Genomic DNA, 19,609 nt, shown 5'->3' with positions numbered 1-19,609 from the left:
ACATATTATGAAGTCAGGTTGAGTTGGAGGTTCGAGTGTGATGAAATTGTGAAGAAACCTACACCCAGGTGACTGTTGTTAAAGGACAGATTTAAACTGGCTTTCCACCACAGGATCACATGCACATGATGGCTTCGCCTTGTGCCAGTGTTGCATTACTCGAGTCCAGGACTCATGATTGGACTTGGACTTAAGCACTGATGACTAAAGCTTGGGCTCAGACATGAGCATTGGCTGCATTAGGACTTGGAAGACAGAGAAGAGGACTTGGACTTAACCGTTGACAAAGACTGTTTTATGTTTTTACATACAACACATTCTTCAGTTGCTAGCCGTGTTCCCCTGTATGTGCATTCATGTGCCGTCTTGTTCAGATCGTTCTGTAAAAGAACCATCAAAGAGAAGATGCGGACAAGCTCAAACTTTAACAAGCTAACGGTGACATTAACTTCTGAAGTGACTCACCCACTGAGTCCAAGATGTTTAGAGAGCTAACATTCTGATTCATAGCAGGTGGGCTGCAGGTATTTTTGAGTTTATTCAACACCTGCAGTGATCGCACTGCAGCAGAATTATCAAGTGCTTTTACGCATTAATAAGAGAGACGTGGTGTGCATTAACACACAGCTATCTAACTTCATTGATAGTTTAAAATTCCAGACGAGCAGACAGGATCAGTTGGAATCTAATGTGAATAAATCAGAGGTGTCAAAAGTATTCACATTCATTACTCAAGTAGAAGTATAGATACTAGGGTTTAAAAAGACTTCTGTAGAAGTTGAAGTATCAACTCAAGCCTTTTACTGAAGTAAAAGTGTAAAAGTACTGGTTTCAAAACTACTTAAAGTATAAAAGTAAAAGTAATGAAGGGGGTAAAAATGTCATTAAGGACAAAAGCTTAGGCTTCGCCACAGGGGCCTATAGTGCACTACCCCCCCCCCCCCCAAAAAAAAATGTCGATGCTCATTGAAAATGAAGGCATTTTTGTACAATGCAAATACATTAAAGAACCATACATGTGTACTACTGAGCAGGTTATTTTTAAAATTTAAGGGGTAGAAAGTACAGATAATTGCGTGAAAATGTAAGGAGTAGAAGTAAAAAGTCGGCCGAAAAATAATGACTCCATTAAAGTATAGATACCCAAAATATTACTTAAGTAAGGTAACAAAGTATTTGTACTTTTTTACTTGACGCCTCTGGCATAAAGCAAATGTGTTTTCTACACATTCAAAAGGTCCAACACAGTCAGTTCAGGTTCAAACAGTTAATAGTTTGAAGTCAAACAGTGCCCTGTCTTATGATACACAATAATATTAATAAAAAGGACTCGACCCAGACTCAGTCTCAGGTAATAGGGACTCCATTTGTACTCAGCTTGGACTCTGACCCAGACTTGACTTGGACTTACATCGTACTTCCACCAGATCAATGTCCGGTCTGTTTCCAATCCGCTGTGGTCTGGCTCCGTGCTCTTTTGTCTGTCAACACCCACCGGAGGGGGTGTGACGAGTTAACAAATAAGCAGGGTGGAGAGTTTCAAAGAAGTTGACGTGGAAAACTACAAAAAATGGAAAGTACAAGAGAAACATATTCACCATTGCACTGACAAGCTCTTTTTTCCGTTGCTTAGTGCCGCTCGAGTGGCTGCTTGTTGCAGCAGCTCTCTCTTCGTTTTTCTTTTTCGACTCTTTTTTCATATCTGTTTAATTATCTTTGTATTTGGAGCCTGTCATGACTTTTTATAGCTCATTTGCTGGCCATAGACACCAAACTGGCTACGTTTGCAGTGTTTTTTTTTGCTATTTTTGTTCCTGTGTGTGTCTGGAGATCCTGCGTGCATCCATGGTAACATTGTTTACATACGAGATCAGCTGTTAACAGCCCGTAGCGTGTTGATGCTAGACGATGTTAAACAATGCTAGGCCCGTTGTTCCCTGCGAGCTGAGGAGAAGGAGGCAAGGACGACGTGCTGGTATTGAGGTGCAAGCTAGAAGGGACAACATCGACCTGTCTTTCCACCCACCGTTATGGGGACTGTTGGATCTGTCCACAATGAGGTGGACGAGCTAACCCAGCACCAGAGTAGCATCATGCTAACAGAGCTAACACCGGACACAAACGCCACATTGGAAGGATTTCACCTGCTGTGGGCGGACAGGATAGGGGAGCAAGACTGAACTAACTGGTGAAAAAGGCCAGCCCAGTCCTGGACCCTGTGGAGGTGGTGGCTGACAGGAGAATTATGACCAAGCTGTCGTAAATATATATATATATATATATATATATATATATATATATATATATATATATATATATATATATATATATATATATATATATATATTCTTGTTAAATTCTTATACTGTACACCTTTTGTTTGCTGCTGTAACTCCATGAATTTCCCCATTGTGGGACGAATAAAGGAGTATCTTATCTTATCTTGATTTAGGGGGCCTTAAATACCACCCTATGTTGGGCAATCTGATTTGAAGGACAGTCCCCTGCCACCCCAAGTCACCCCCCCTGGACACAGCCCCTGCTGATAATAAATAATCAGAGCAGTAATATATTTTATAATGGCATTCCATGGTCTGACCTCTGAGTCCTGACGCCACATCACTTCAGCTGCATGAGAGTCTGACTCAGTGTCGTCTCAGGACGAGCCACAAGCCTCTCCAGCCTCGGAGTCTCTGCATTGTTTGGCAAAGAAATAAATCAGCCTGGTGGCAGCGCTCTTACATCAAACCTTAAAAGGCTGTCAGAGACACCATGAGAGATGCCACCAGATGAGATAAAACATTTTTGATATCTCAAGAGTCATCCTGCTTATTCAGTTGGTGAGCAGAGTGAAACTGTCTTTTCTTAATGTGTATGAATCATATAAAAATACCCAGTTCAAATGTACTTCTCAAGGCTGGATGAAGGCTTCTAGATGTTGCAGAGGTGGTTTATTGTTATTATGGTACTGCTTTTAAAAGTCTCAGGCAGTTTAACAGTAGAGAAAAGCAGAATATGACATGTTGTAGTTGCTGTTTAAATGGTTAAAAAATCCTGGACACAAAGCAATCCATTTCAGGTACCTCTAGTTATATAAGTATACAGTATGCGGAGGGGTAGAGTGTGCTTAACGTGAGAAAATGAATCAGCCCATCTGATTTCTTATGTCATCCTTGTAAGATTTCATTTCGGTTAAAAAAAAAGAGTAAGAGATTTATGGGGTGCCGTTTGTAAAGTTGTGCACACTGAAAATAACAGCAACATTTCTCCACATTTAGCTCCAGAACATCATAACAACGTAGAGTGAATTTTTAAAAGTCACTTTTTTTAAATCAAATTTAGAGGAATATTTGTGATCTTCTTCACATTTAATTTTCTTGGGAAAAATATATTAAGTTAAAATCATTGTTAAATCCAAACGGCGCCCCATAGAGCTTGGGGAACAATCCTTAACAACAAAATGTATTTTTGTTTGTAGCCCCTCAGTTATTCCTTATAATTTCTTATTTTCCCCACAACGTCCGCCCATAAACCCACATTTGACTGTCCCACATCACCTTACCTCTTTTTTGTAGATAGACGGTTGAAGCTTTGCTACAGCAGGTGTAATGAGTGCATGCAGCGTCTCTGAGGCTCATATGTACAGTTTCAGATCCTGTTGTTTTAGAGAAGAATATTAACGTGACCCTCATATAAATGGCTTCAGGGTACGGGTAATCTAATTCAGCTTGAGTAATGTTGCCTGTCATTAGTGAATGAATACAGTCGGGCCTCTCTGAAGGCCATGCAATCTATCTGTTATGGGTAAAATTAGCCACAAGTCAAGGTTGTTTTTCATCCTGGATTAGAAATCTGAACTGAGATGATGGCAGGCGTATTTGAAGCTGGTGGCTGCTGAGTTTAGACCTGTCATTCCTGATTTCAGCATGTCTTTCTTTCATTGCTCTTACAGTGCTGGTACAAAGGGTAATGTTGAAAACAGTGTATTGAGCGGCACTCACAGGTGAGTCACAGATGCTGTTTTCGCTGATGTTGTTTTCCTCTCTACTCTGTTAAACTGAGGTGAACCTGAGGCTGGTATGTCCAATAGGCAATCTCCAGAGTGGAAAAATGAGGTTAATCTGAAGGTGCAAACACGGCAGTTCCTGGAGTGGCCACATGAGGCTGGCTCCAAAAGCCTCATAGAGAAATATCAAACCTGACAGCAGGATAAAACATGTGTAAAGCTTGGTGCAAAAACAGTCGAGGTCTCTCGCTTTTATAGGGATCACTTTGTATATATCAGTCATTAAATTCAATGAAAGCTTAAATGTACGAATAGATAGGGGTGCAGATAAACTACCTGTCAGTGTCACCTCAGCTCATATATATAGGCGTTTTTCCACCGCAGGAACTTTACCCCGGAACTAGGGACTTTACCCCAGAACTATGTGCGTTTCGACCAGAGGAACCAGGGTCTAAATTTAGTTCAGGGGTAGATAATCTCCCCCCTGAAAAGCCCCTGCTTGGGGGGTAGTACTTTTCAAATGTCCTGCGACTTTCGATTGAACGTAATGGTGTTTGTGGAGTTGACACAGTTGTTGAAACACAGGGAGTTCCTGGGAATGCATACTAGTTTAGTTTTTTGTTAAGATTTCAAAATATTATTTAATATAAATTTTCATTCTCCATATGTCACTGGTCTGATTTGCACAATCTACCCGGGACTTCAGCCCGCGGTCGAAACGAAGACAACGATGGGGGCACAGGAACCTTTTAGTTCCGGGGAAAGTAGTTCTGGGGGCTAAAAGACCCCGGAACACTTGGTCGAAATGCACCTTAACCTAATCTTAAACTCTCAAACGTTTTTTGTTTTGTTTTTCTGTGGAAAAAAATAGACAAAGTATTCCTCTTCCAGCACAATTTTTATTGCACAACTTCAAAATCTAAAAGCATTGCGAAGGTATTTGACTTAATTCTTTTTAGAAATACTGCACTAGACTTAACAGTAGCCACATTCACACAGCATGTCCAGATAGACATCTTATGTCAAGGTACTTGAGGCAGAAGTTCAAGGCCTGAATTGCTTGAAATGAGTAGAAATGTCTGCCATGCAGTAAGCAAAGTTTACTTGTGAGATTATTCATGCAGTGATAAAAGGCTGTCCTAAAGATCTATGCTCCTGTTTTTCTGTGGATGAAATTCTCACATTACTTTATTGTTATACTAACAAAATTGGGGGACTGAGATCCCTATACGTGGGTTGTTACCTCATTCAGTGTTTACCATAGAACGATATTTGAACAATGGCCATTTCGTAAGAATTAGGATCATTTTCCGCTATCCCTCCTATGAGGAGACAGATGGGCAAACGATGAGTAGAGCTGTTCTTTTGAGTTAGGCTACCTAATTAATCCAGTAATTTATCCTCCACTCGCTCTCAAACCAAAGATGTGAGACAGTGAGAGGCTATTCTGCTTAACTTCCCTAAATAAACCAATCTGGTCAGCTACTTCCACATACAGGGTACTTCTCATTACATCAATTTATGCAGCTTTGAGTCCTTGTATCCTCAGGGGAACAGGATCGAGAAGAGTGGGGGCTTCTGGAGGAGCTTAGAGTGAGTACACACGGGTGAATCCATGGTAAGTCTTTTCACCAATAAGCCTGTCACATTTACACGTTAGTTTTACAGTTCTGATCTGCTGAGTAGGGTGTGTGTGCAGACTGAAGCTGCAAATTCAGGACCACATATCTGGGACCCTTGTTGTTAGCGACGGCACCTGGTGCATTGGATTGGATTGCATTTTTAGTGTCTAACTGTAATCAAAACTCTAACCCTACACTGCAAAAACTGAAATCTAAGTAAGATTGAATATCTCAGATAAGGGTGAAATTTGCTTATTTTTTGCCTGATAAGATAGTTTTTCTCTCTAAGCAGTTTTTATGTTCCAGTGTCTCACTTGTTTTGAGTGTTTTGGTCCTAAATTATCTCAGTAAGATATTACAGCTTGTTACTGAGATTTTATGACCTATATTGAGTAATACATGCTTGAAACTAGAATGTCAACTGTTACAAAGCTGTTTCATCAACACTCACACATATAAAACTGCTTTAAATCAAAGTAATAATTTCTTATTTCAAGCATGAAATAAGAAATCATGACTTTGACACAATTGTATCTCTTCACACAATTAAAACAAATGACAGCCAAATGTAATCTCCTGTTTTATTTTCAATGAAACAATAGAAAATATGTGCTACAATATATTAGTACAGTTGGCACAGGACTGAAAACTGACACTTAATATTTAAACATTTAACATTTCAAACCGTTTCAATCTGAAATAATTACAGTCAGATAAGTTCTTCCAAATTACAAGGCAACCTATTCTTAACTTTTGTCTTTCCATCAAGAAAAGTAAATACGTTTTTAGTATAATTTTGCTGGTTTCAAGAAATGTAATGCCTAGTGCATGTCATGTCAAGACAATGGCATTAGTGCTCGGACTTAGCCTAATGGTTAAGTTGCGCGCCCATGAAGCGGTTGGCCCGGGCCCGAACCCAGTCTGTGGCCTCTTTCCCGCATGTCATTCCCCCACTCTCTCCAACCTTCCAGCACTATCTACTGTCCTCGACTCTACAAATAAAAAGTGTTACAGCCCAAAAAAAAAAAGATAATAGCATTACTATTTACTTAATTTAAGAATATATAACATATAGAGAAAAGAAGTCTCATATTTTTTATTTCCATCAAGAAAAATGCACTTGTTATTAGTAAAAATAAAAAAAATTCTGGGTTCACTGTGGTTAGATATTTTTACTTGTTTTGGAAAGTCTTGACAAGCCACATTTTCTTGTTCTGTTGGCAGATAATTTTGCTTAGTTTAAGTAATATACCCCACATTTTTGTATATTTTTGTATTGTGTTTGAAGGCGGGCTTTTTGCAGTGTTGCAAAAAAAAAAAACACAAGGGTCCTTGCCCCAGAAATGCAGTCCTGAAACTGCAGACTCCGGCTCTGCAGAAACATGACATTTTATCTGTGACAGTGATACACATCTCAGATATATACAGAATAATTTCATCACATTAGGTTGTGGCATCACATAAGCAGGAGGTTTGTTTTATATTTCTTTCTAACTATATTTAACAATAAAATGGACATAAACTTAAAGAAATACATTCTTTTGCATTTTATTTGTAATGGTTTGTACCAAAGCTTTCCATCATGTTAGAAGATTTAAAACAATGAAATTAATAGAATTAACAACTCACAACTATTTGAAAAGAGGGTTTCTTGTATAATACCTCTTATGACTATGAGATATCCATCCATCTATATGAGATATAAATTAAAAGGTTTAAAAATAGTCTTTTAATGAGAGGTTTCTGTACATTTGTACCTGTAGGTTTGACAGATGAGCCAGCTGTGCAGTTTGTCATCAGTACCTGACATTGCTTCAGTCTGACGCTGAAGAATGAAGGATTTCTCATTTGACAAATTGGCCTCCTCTGTCCTTGTAGCTCTCTTTCAATTCCTCACAGGTGCCAAGCTAAGGTGCTAAGAATCAACGTGAGTGAGGGATGCAAGAGGATACATTAGTGAATTGCAATGTGTCTATACAATCTGATTCTAAACAAAGCATTAATGTAGTAAACTGAACATAACCCCCAAAAATAAAAAAGGAGAGGCCAAAAGCGCCACCTGCACCCCCTGAGGTACACCAACATCTCTCCCCTGTAATGCCACCTCCTCATCCAAATCGACACCATGATGGAAACTAAGCTAAACTCAGCTATGGATCGAATCAAAAGGAGACGCAGGAGATGCCAATCATAAGTTCAGCAGAAGTGATCTGATATCTCCCTGTGATTGCTCTCACAGTTCTGGTACTTGTGTCTTTGTCACTGATATTTCAGATAACGCTAATGTCAGTGCAGTGAGTGGCACGCACAGGTGACTCAGACAAGCCTCCCTGCCAGATGTCACTTTATGTCTCTCATCCTGTCTTCCTTGAATGACACACTCACCTCGTCTATGTCATCTTTTCTATAGTAGTCCTCCCTGCTGCCTGTTGCTTGGAGACTGCAGCTCTGAGGTGTTCTGGTCTCTCTCTGTAGTCTCCAGGGGACAGTGAGGAAATGAAGCAGGTCAGAGGGTCACCCAGTGAGACGGGGCTGTACCAAAAGACACCGTTATTACACACTTAGAGATGAGCGGTCGCCCTCACCGCCTCAGCGAGGTCCTCGGGGAGAACAGGCAGTTTTGCAAAACGAGCATCCAGGTGGAACGTGATAAACGGTCTCTCATCTCCTCTGAAACCTGCACAGTGGGAACCTTTCTTTTAAAAAAAAAGGTAGTGAGTGAGCTGATTTAAGTTTAATGATCAATTTCCTGGTTCAGTTGGCTGCTGATGGTGTTTACAGAAAGCACTTTGGACCCCTCACATTCCGTTCTTTAAGAAGTGTCAAACGTCAAACTCACTGTGCTGTTTCAAGTATTGACACACAGAAGAGAGGAATATTCTTGGAATAATTAAGTATGAAACGTACAAACAATCTCCTTCTTCTACTGTTTTTCACACTAACATGAGCACCAAACTTACAACTTCCCCCTTTACTTCTTTAAGGTCTTGGCATTTAGCGTGTTAAAAACCCAGAGCTGTGTGAGCGTTGTCAGGGCTGAAAATGGGCCAGAGTCCTGTTTAAAGTGGGGCACAGAGGTTTATAAAAAGCATGCCCATTTACTGAAGGATTACATTTGGAGAAGGTTGATTGTGCCTTTGAGATGTTTCAGGCGTTTACAGTTTTTTCATCCTCAAAGTGAGTGCTGTCATTTTCATTTAAAGCCACCAAAAGTGAAATTTCAAGTTGAATCAAAACTGATATTTCTGTGCAATATCAGCCACCTGTAGAATACTTTTTAAAGCTTGCTCAGCATACAATAAGTGAACCCAGAACACCCAGGCCGGGATTTCATCAATAACAGGGATATGTAAAGCTCTGAAAATTGAGAACTCTCTCTCTGCTGCCAGGCGTAGTAAAACTTCAACTGACATTTCTGATGTCTTGTGTTGAACCTTTTTTTCTGTCTTTCTGAATCTGGATCAGCTGCTGGGATCAGGTGGGACCTTTGTCTCAGAGCTAAACCGCTGATTGGCTGAATAAGTAGATCAGACGACAACTAATAAAGGAAATCTCCCTCCTCGGAGTCCCCTGGCACACGGCGCCCGAGAGACACAGAGCTGAAAACAGATCAAACTGAATAAAGAAATGAGAGATGTGACAAAGTGTTACTCATTACTGATAGTTTGGTAATGTCATTATTTGGCATGCCCATGAAATATTGAAAAAAAACTGTCAAGGTGGCTGGAAGTTCTCCTGAGATTTTCTTTGATGTTGTAGTTAGAGTGAATCTTTGGTCAGAGTCTAGACTTCAAATAAAAGAGCCTGAATCAACATCAGAATGGCCAATATTAGCCGTAATAGATGTTAACACATCGCAATACATCTTCATCCAGAAGGTAAACGGTCTAAGTTTACCAAAGGCAACCAGGGAGGGAGAGGAGGAGAGGAGCGACTAGGAAACTAGGGCACTGTTATCTGGCCCCTTTTTACTAACCACCAGGCACCAGGCAGAGAAAGAGACAGAAAGAGCTGAGGACAGGAGAGACGAGAGGACATCAGAGGTGTAGTGAAGCTGGAGATAAGACAGGGGAACATCTGGAGTCAACACACCTCGTCAAGGAGCTGAAGACAAACATCAAAAGGGAACTTGAGTGTCTCAGGTGTTTTTTCACTCTTTCTATAGACAGCCAAACACACACTGAACACACACACGCACGCACACACAGACACTACTTTGGAGCAGCAGCATGTTTGAGGAGCAGGCGACAAAGGTGAAGCTCACGTCCGTGGTGATCGTGGTGGGCATGTCAGCGATGCTGGCGGCGGTGGTGACCGACCACTGGGCCGTGCTCAGCCCACGGGTGGAGAAGCTCAACGCCACCTGTGAGGCAGCCCACTTTGGCCTCTGGAGGCTCTGCAAGAAGAGCATCTTCATCGTGGAGGCGGACCCTCAGGGCAAAGGCTGCGGCCCCATCAGTTTACCTGGAGGTATGGAGACTTTTGATTCTTGATTCTTCTGTGCTCGTGGCTAAGGTGATTAAGCACTTAATGTATTCTGACTTTGAGGAAAAATGCAAGGGCTTAAAACCTTGATGTATTATCACCCTGAGGAGTGTTTATTTTGTGAGAATAAGGACAAAACTGACCGTGGTCATAATCAGTGTAGCATGGAGGTCACAGCGGACCAAAACAACGACAAAAACGACTTTAGAGCTAGAAACAGTGTTTTTTTTCTGCAGCCACTCCCTTTTATTTTAGCTTAAATGAAGCCTTGAATTTGACGTTTTTTTTTTACAACAACAGAGAATCACCCTTTTAACAATATTTGTTCTATGTGCACAAGAAAAATCTAACCTTGAGGCACACACACACACAGAAAAATTATTTTAATGGCTATCAGATTGGTAGAAAAAATAGACCTGTAACAGTCATGTGTGTTTTGTGCAATTGACAGGTGCTATATAGATACACATTGTTATTATAATCAAATGTAAAGGAAGAGAAAGTGAGCTTTTTTCTGTTCACTCTTCTTTTTGTCCTCTCATGTGTCTGTCCCTTCCTGTTTTTTCTGTCCTACTGTTATGTGCATGTTTGTTGCATTCACACACATGAAAAAATACAGTAAGACAAAAAACGTGTCTTTGAACTAATTTTGAAACAGTTCTGTGGCCATTTTCTCACTGTACCATCATTATGTACCACAGAGATGGATAATTAATCCAATTAAGCGCAGTCAAACAGCTGAAGTGGGTGCGTAATGGAGAAGCGTTGCTATTCTTCACAGTTAATGTGACAGAAACACAAAGATGCTCTGTCTAAGCTGATGGATACTCAGTGTAAGATGAGAAATGAAATCCATTTTACCTCACATCAACTAAATCTCCTGCAACATTTACGGAAAGCACTTCCTCCCTGATCATCGTACTGTCCGACTCTATGTATTCATATTTTACATTATAAGATGCTTTTAATCTTTTATTTCTCTGGCTCAGTCTGACAGTCATATATTACATTTTTTTTCCTCTCAAAAAACACTAATATGCCAGCATTACTATCAAAGCTTCTGTGAAGAGTTTTTAGCTTTAATGAAACAAGATGAGACCAATATTGATGCCTCATTATGCCCTAAAAAAAGCAAATCAGCGCATCAACAACAAAAGTGCCTATTTCTATTTACTTATTTTTAAAGCCTGGATCTTCTGATTAAGCGTTGGTGTCAAACCAAGAGATTAATTTTACACTTTGGATACAGTGTTTCAAGGCTACAGACTCTGGGAGAGAGAAACATTGAGTGTAAAAAGACACTAATTACACATGTACAAGACAAAATCAGCGAACGCTTTGTCCACAGGGGGCGTTAAAATCAACACAAACTGAACATTTCTCACGCTTTATAGATAGATCTTACCGAGTGCTGGTTTGATTAAAAAGATTCCTCGATTTGAGATGACAAGTGATCAGCAAGGGGTGGTGCTACATGTTGTAGTAAATCAGTTTTCAGTCTGTATACCTTATAAAACTTAAAGCAACAGTTTGCAGAGCTAAGCTTCATTAGCAGGACCACAAACTCCACATAGTGTAAACCAGGGGTTCCCAAAGTGTGGGTTGGGACCCCCTGGGGGGGTCCTCGCCAGACACAAATGGGGGGTCGTGTGATGTCTTCTGGAATGTTAATTTTTTTAAAGTTATCTAAAAATAGTACATTTTGCCTACTATAGTAAAAAATATCAACAAAACTAGTAAATACATTTCAATTAAACCTTGAAATAGATAATATAATGAGTTTTCTGCCTTTCTTTTTTGCCACATGACTCCTAAGTTTAGAGCTGGTGAACAGTTAATTAACAAAGGCATAAGTAGTAGCAGGTTCATTCATAACAGCACAGGAAACACAGACACATGCTAATATAGGTAGGGTAATTTTCTGCAGACCAGCGAAATGTAGTCACATTAAATCACATTTTGAGGGACAGTGGGGGTTGCGAGTCTTTGGCACCTATATTTTGGGGGTTGTGGATATGGGACTCCACACCTCACTCTTACATACTCACAATTGTCACTATTTACTCAATCACATTCATTTACTTAATCATATTATATCATATTAATTTTACTCATATAGCCAAATATACTAATCATCACGAGTGTTTAGATACAAATATAGCGTGTACTGAAACCATGCAGCTTGGCACCACGGAGAACTGAGACCTGTACAGTATTGAGGCCTCTGTCACCCTGAACATCTGAGAGAGTGGAAAAGTACTGAGAACCAAAGAACGCCATGACTGCATGTCTGATAGCGAAAAACCATAACAACAAGAAGGACCTGAAGGTCGTAGTCACAACGACATATCAAAAGTAAGACGTAATGTAGCCAAAAACAGGAACCAGGGCCTTGGGAGAATTCCATGCATCAGCAGACATAGGTTCAGTATCCCAGGAATTAAGAGGGGCAGGTGGCAGACCACACGTAGCTGATGTGCATTGGTGAATGATGAGAGAACGTTATCCTTGAGGGTAGACAGGAATGTGTGTGCGCTAACTTTCACGTTTCAGGACAACTTCTCAGGCCTTGAGGAGTATGATGGGAGTCAGAACGAGGAGGACGTGGACGCGCCTCGGGCCAATGAGGGGGAGGCAACGCCCTCAAATTATGCACAATTCAAATTCATCCTATGTGTTAATAAATACTGGGTCAGGGAAAAAGTAGTCAGTTCAGACTTCGCGAACTGAACAGCACTGTTGTTGATCAGGGACACGATAGTCAGACCCAGAGCTCTGTACACTTTGCAATTTCTACTGGTGTTTAGAATAAAGCTGATTTTTGAAACTTCAATACCTCCTCCTATTTTCTTCATCAAACGAACACGCGAGGACCAGGCATTCAGAGAGGTCCTCCAACAATTGGTGACCCCGACGTGATGGAGAAGGAGGAGTGAGAAGTGCAGACTGAGATTTACCACACAACGGGCACGTGAGACGAGTGACGGCAAAACCAGGGTAGCTACCACAAAAAAAGAGGTAAGCAGACACCTGTTATAACAAAGTCCTGCATTTTGGCCACTCTAAATTTACTTTTGCAGTCACTCAAACCCACTCGTCCTAGTTTAATTGAAAAAGAAAACCAGTATAAGCTGCAACATAGGCTAACTCCCTTAAGGAGGAGAGCAAAAGGGGGGCCTGCTGTTGAAGGCGCTACAGCTGGCTACGCCCGAAAGGTGGGAACCTGGGTTAGGTGAGAGTCCTAGCACGTTAAACCAACGGTTTAGAAGCCGTCCCGACTCTGTTGAAAAGAAAAAGTTAAAAAATAAAAAAAGTAGAGCAGAGTAAAACAAAGGTGTGGATTAAAGAAGCACCAAGGCCGCCGGTTCCTTGATACCGGAAGTGGGAACCACCGAGAGGGAAATATTGGTATCCGGGGTGTCCCAAAGGTTGAAATCCCTGGGGCAGGTGCCACTCCTGCACGAAACATGCTGTATTAGCGAGAAGTCAGCGCCGATTGATACAGCAAGTACGAGGCTAGTTTAATTACTGTGTAAGTGTGACCGGCCAATAGCATTGAGAATTGGTATATTCTTACCCTGCTAAAAGTACTAATTAAGGGGTTGTTGTAACGTGGGAGGCTTCGAAGGATCAAGCACATTTGAAGTGAGTCTCTTCACTGCTGATCCTGGTTTCTGTGGGTGAAAGGGTGGTTTGGATACAGGAACCGTGTTGTCTAAAAGGCATCTGTCGCTTGGGAATTGACCCCCAGAGTGAAACCGGACTGAACCAGTTCAGCCTAGAAGTTTGTTTCACTGAAGCGCAGGTGCTGGTCAATGAGCTATTCACACGAGACCTGTATGTGTTCGTAACCATAACAGTATAGAGTGTTGTAGTACATTTACAGTGTATGAACGTGAGTTGAATTATAAAATATATAGTGTTGTAGTACATTTACAGTGTATAAACGTGAGCTGAATTATAAAATATATAGTGCGGTAGTACATTTGCTGCGTGTAAACCGTACCCTAATTATAAACTATATAAGTAATAGAATATATATTTGTAGGGTTTGAGAGAGATGGAGGGAAAATTTGATAGGGAGTGTGAAGAATACGGGGGGTGTGGAGCAAGCTCAGTCGGAGAACAGTGGAAGTTAATTAGACTCCAATTGGCTAATGGGCTTCCCAAAAAAGGCAGAGAGAAGCAGCTGAAGGGTTATGATGACACATGGCTATGGCTCCAGGAGCAGGGTCATGTCCCAAATGATGAGGAACCGGTTGAGCTTTTACCACACCTCGCCAAGGCTGAGAGAGTACTGGTAGGACAGCTCCAGAAAACCCAGGCCGAAGAGGATAAAGGGGGATGGAAGATTAGGAGAAAGTGGAAGGCAGAATTAGCAGCCCAAGAGGAGAGAAAAGCGGCAGTACACATGATGACACTGACTTGTGCGGCGGTAGTAAACAGTCACACCCCCACACAGACTCTGACACAGACGGAGACAAAAACAGGGGCGGTGGGAGGTGCTCCTCACGTGGGGCCGCAGCCCGCGCCGCGCTCGGCGGGGGCGGTGCCGGGTGCTCCCCCTGCAGGAGCACAGCCCCCACCGCTCTACCCCGACCTAACGTTACGACAGACGGAGCCAGATCATAGATGGGCTCCTGCCTCTCCCCCGCGTTACACAGAGAGCACACAGAGAATCATGCAGGCTCCTGCAATGAGAATAAAGGGGGGGGATCATAGATTTAGAGCAGGACATAGAGGCAGGGGGACGCCTCCAAGAACTGCAGACTTTATGGAATCTGCAGCAGGAATGTATACGGGAAACTACACTGGCCATACAGGAGCGTCAAGCAGAGCTGTCAGAACAAATACAGCAGATAGAACAAGTGCAGGATGAGCTGAGGGATAGCGGTCCCACACAAAAGCCAAAAGGGGAGGACATTCCTCCCATAAAGCCAGCATACCAGTCCACGCCACGCGTGCCTGGGTTACCTCAAGTCACAGGGGATGGTGTTGCCCCCGCGCCCTCCACTAGCAATCCATTTATAGATAGAGCTTTGAGGGAGACAGGAGTTCAAGCTGGTACATGCAGGAATCTGAGAGCACTTCCCCGTGACAGGGAGGAAGATCAGAATACAGAGAGCGAAGATCAGGACTATGAGTTAGATGGTTGCTACATCGACGATGACGAACAAACATACGATGCTGAGTTTGTGGGCCGATTGGTTATGTACAATCCAACTGACCCGCCGCGACGACCAAACAGGGGACTAAGTGAACGCACACCTTGCAATGCTCCTGCACAACATGACAATGAAACAGAGAGACGCCCGACCCCACCGTTACCGGTGGCGAGTCACACTCGGAAATCTAAACCCTGTTTAGCTCCAGGTCTCGCTCTCCCCATATTAACTGCGAACAATGGCAGCTCCGCCTATAAACCTTTTTCCTTCACGGACATGAATTGCATTTCTGAAAAAATGCCTACACCCACTGAAGGGGGACAGGGGTGGATGACTAAATTCTGTCAGCTGACAAACGGCTGGACAATAGCGATGGGGGACTGGAGAGCATTAATTGGCCGACAGCTTCCCCTGCATGATCAACAAAAAATTGAAGCTCAAGCTAAAACAGCAATAGTGCCAGATGATGCATTATTCACGACCTATGCTACAGCCATAGGCACTGCCATGCGTACCATATATCCAGTGCTCGAGGGAGCATTACACTCTTTAACCTTAAACAGAAGAGATAAAGAGAGCATGCCTGAATTTTTCATTCGGTGTAAAGACACTTGGATCAGTGTAGCTGGAACTCATCCCAGCTCGGACAGGCTGCAGACAGCTATGTTCCGGAGAGCCATTTTAGAAGGAATGCCAAGGTCAGTGCAGGCACAAATGCAAGCTAACCCTGATTTACTAGGATGTGATGGAGACAAGTGGGAGAAGCATTTAGCTCACTATGTGCGGCAAGTGGAAGAAAAACAAAAAGTCCATGATGCTGAGGTGTCAAACAACACAGCACAATTGCTTAAGATGCAACTGGACAGCGAGAGGCGTAAATTATAGGATGATAAAAAGGCCAATAAACCAACCACTCATATGATGCAGCAACCAGTGGCTCCTGTGCCCACACAGGGTCAACATGCTCCTCAGCAGCTGGTTGCTCCTCCTGCAACTGCGCCGGCGTATCCGCCTATGCAGCCCATGTGCAGACAGCCTCAGCGGCCGATGGGGTTCGCGAGGGGTGGTTACAGGCAAGGGGGACGCGGACGGGGTGCACCTGGGGGTCAGCCAATGCATTGCTTTACCTGTGGCGTGATCGGACATATCTCCAGATTCTGCCCTATGACACCGTGGCACACACAGCAGGGGTATGCGCCTGGACAGAGACCCTCAAAAGAACAACAGTATCAGCCGCCCATGCCCCAAGCACCCTATGCAGCAGCCCCTGCACAGCATCTATTTTGTGCAGCCCAGACGGTATGGTTGTGACTTTTCCAAATGGACAATCTTTCAACTGCTCTGTTAGCAGAATTTCCTCGCAGTCCCAGATGTTTCTGGGTCAGGACAATTCACCTGGTGCAGAGCCTCAGTGGGCTGACATCTATTGGGGGCTGGTGCAACCTGAGACAACGAAAGGGGGCGGAGTTTCGTCTTTGTACACTGCTTGGAAGCCCTGGCTCCACATGTTGCATCCCTATGCTCCTCCACCTGACCCGCTCCACGTGACTCTGTTTTATGACCGTGACGAGGACTTGGTGTATCGTGAGGCTTTTGAGGTAATGGAGGGCAGGGTAGAACCGGTACACTCAGCGTGCTTGTATGCGGGTGCAGAGGGAATAGTTGCAGCAGTAAATTTGAGTCCTGAATTGTCACAATATTATGAAATGGCTGAAGTCTCCTCGCCACACATCACTCTCGCTGTACATACTGAGCATCAGGCCAAAGAACTGGGTCCCATGACCAAAAGGCTGTTAAAAGCTTCGGACTGGGAACCCACTCAACTCCCACACGTGTCTTATTCTCCATCAGAAAAAGCATACTGAATCTCACAGACGACAGAGGACACCGTCCTTTTGGAACACCAACAAATTGAGAGATTTCATGGCAGAGAAAAAACTGATCATCCAGATGCTGCCGGTATGCTAAACGCCATTCCTACCTCTCTTTGGTCTTCGGGCCCGACAGATGTAGGTTTTTGTTCCACTGTCGCTCCCATAACGTTTGATCTAATTTCTACTCCTGATTCTAGACCAATCTGGCAGAGGCAGTATCCACACAAAGCTGTGGCAGAGGAAGGCATTGCAGACACCATTAATGGCTTATTAGCTGCTGGTGTCCTGATTGATAACCAGAGCAATTGGAATACGCCTATCCTGCCTGTCCAAAAACAAGATTCAGGAAAATATCGCATGGCACATGATTTGAGGGCAATTAATCGCATTGTAGCGACCCCTACACTGTCAGTACCCAACCCATATACAGCACTGTCTGCTGTCGCCCCTGAGCACAAATGGTTCAGTTGTATAGATCTGGCTAATACATTTTTCTGTCTTCCGCTCGATCCCTCGCTGCGTGACATTTTTTCTTTCACGTATGCGGGTCGTCAGCTGACATACACGAGGATGCCGCAGGGGTTTGTGTTGTCACCCGGCATTTTTAATCATGTACTCAGAAACTTGCTGACCGATCTTCCCCTACCACTGGGCTCGGTGTTGGTGCAGTATGTTGATGATTTGTTAATTGCGTCCCCCACAGCACAAGATTGCCTCGCTGCTACGGATGTAGTATTGCGCAGATTGCTAGAAGTCGGTTTCAAAGTTTCACAGAAAAAGCTACAATGCTGCAGACAAGTTGTGTCTTTCCTGGGCAGGGTAGTCTCTCACAAAGGAACAGGGGTGTCTCCTGCCCACAAGGATGCTATCTTGCATCATACTAAGCCACAAACCGTGAAGCAAATGCTTTCATTTCTGGGCCTTACAGGCTACAGTCGTCATTTTGTGCCGGAGTATGCGGAGCTTACAGCCCCTTTGCGTGCTATGGTTAATGAGCAAGGCATGCGTAATCTCGCTGCATCATTAATTTGGGACGTGGTCGCTGAACAAAGTTTCATCACACTAAAGCAGGTTCTCTCGCACACAGCCACCTTGGCAGTTCCTGATTGCACCTTACCCTTCTTTTTGGATGTTTCTGAAAAACCACACTCAGTCAATGCGGTGCTTTTTCAAAAAAAGGGGGGGGAGAGACAGGTGTGGTCATATGTGAGTGTAACATTAGACGCAACAGAGAACAGACATGATTGATCGGGTGAAAGGGTACAGATACCTCTTGGTGGCGGTGGATGCATACACCGGCTGGCCTGAGGCTGTACCCGCTAAAAAAGAGGATGCACAAACAGTAGTGAAGTTTTTGATTAACCACTACATTCCCACACATGGTTTCCCTAAAAAGATTCGATCTGATAATGGCACACATATTAAAAATAGACATCTACAAGCAGTAGAAGCCCAGCTGGGTCTAAAACATGCCTTTGGAACTGTGTATCACCCACAGTCTCAGGGAAAGGTAGAAAGAATGAATCAGACCCTAAAAGGTAAAATCAGCAAAGTGTGTGCACAAAACAAACTTAGCTGGGTGGATGCTCTCCCACTGGCTTTGATGTCAGTAAGGAGCTCAGTTAGTTTGCGGACAGGATTCACACCATATGAACTTAGATGTGGACAGCAGTTTCCTGGACCAGGAGCTGGTGTTGTTATAGCACAGGAAACTCCTTTCTTGGCCTATAAGCCATATTATGATCAGCTCACGGCCCTTGTTTCAGCATTTTCCGCCCAGATCGCAGAGATCAGAGGGGGTGAGGAGAAGCCGCTTCCCCCGACCGACGCTGAGTGGGTGCTCCTGAAGGTCATCAAACGGAAGTGGACGGAACCTAGATGGACAGGGCCCTTTCAGGTGACGGAGAGGACAACTCACGCAGTTCGACTTAAGGGGAAAGGAAACACCTGGTTTCATTGGTCATTGTGTGCTGCAGCAGACCCTCCTGCGAGAACCCGAGCAGACATTCGCAGGGTTCTGAAAGAACAAGCATAAACTGTTCCTGGGTAGTAGAAAAAGGAGACATTTTATTATTTAGCTTCGCTAACACTAAGAGTGTAGAGTCATTAGGTGTGAAGGCATAAAACAACTTACGTTGAGAGAAGTTCTGCTCAGCTACATGGAAGGTAACGGACTACACTAGATGGCGCTATTTTGGCTTAATATTCATTAATTCTCACTATTATGATTGTTATGTCGTGTTGTTGTTGTTGTATTCCCTCCCCTGAAATATCTTGCAGTGACGACAAGTCCGTGGAACCTCACCAAGTGACCACGAGAGATTCCAGAAAAGACACCTAGGTGGTTGGGTAAGTGAAAAGGTGTGCTCGTCTCGATGGGTGTTTCCCTGGCTGGTATGTTGTGTGTGGTGGTGTTGGTTGGATGCTGTTGTATTCCCTGTATTAGGTCTCTCTGTA

General features: G+C 43.2%; 1 protein-coding gene across 1 annotated transcript in view; it reads left to right on the top strand.

The window, feature by feature from the left end:
* The first annotated feature begins 9,857 nt into the window (after positions 1 to 9,857).
* The window catches only part of LOC117832201 (voltage-dependent calcium channel gamma-1 subunit-like), a 34,262-nt gene continuing 24,510 nt past the window's right edge, over positions 9,858 to 19,609 (top strand). Inside the window, exon 1 of the mRNA XM_034711224.1 lies at positions 9,858 to 10,098. Within this exon, the coding sequence (XP_034567115.1) occupies positions 9,858 to 10,098 (241 nt within the window). The remainder of the gene's footprint in view (positions 10,099 to 19,609) is intronic.

Source organism: Notolabrus celidotus, chromosome 20, assembly GCF_009762535.1.
Source record: "Notolabrus celidotus isolate fNotCel1 chromosome 20, fNotCel1.pri, whole genome shotgun sequence".
In the NCBI taxonomy this organism is placed as follows: Eukaryota; Metazoa; Chordata; class Actinopteri; order Labriformes; family Labridae; genus Notolabrus; species Notolabrus celidotus.
This window is presented reverse-complemented; position numbering and strand designations above follow the sequence as displayed.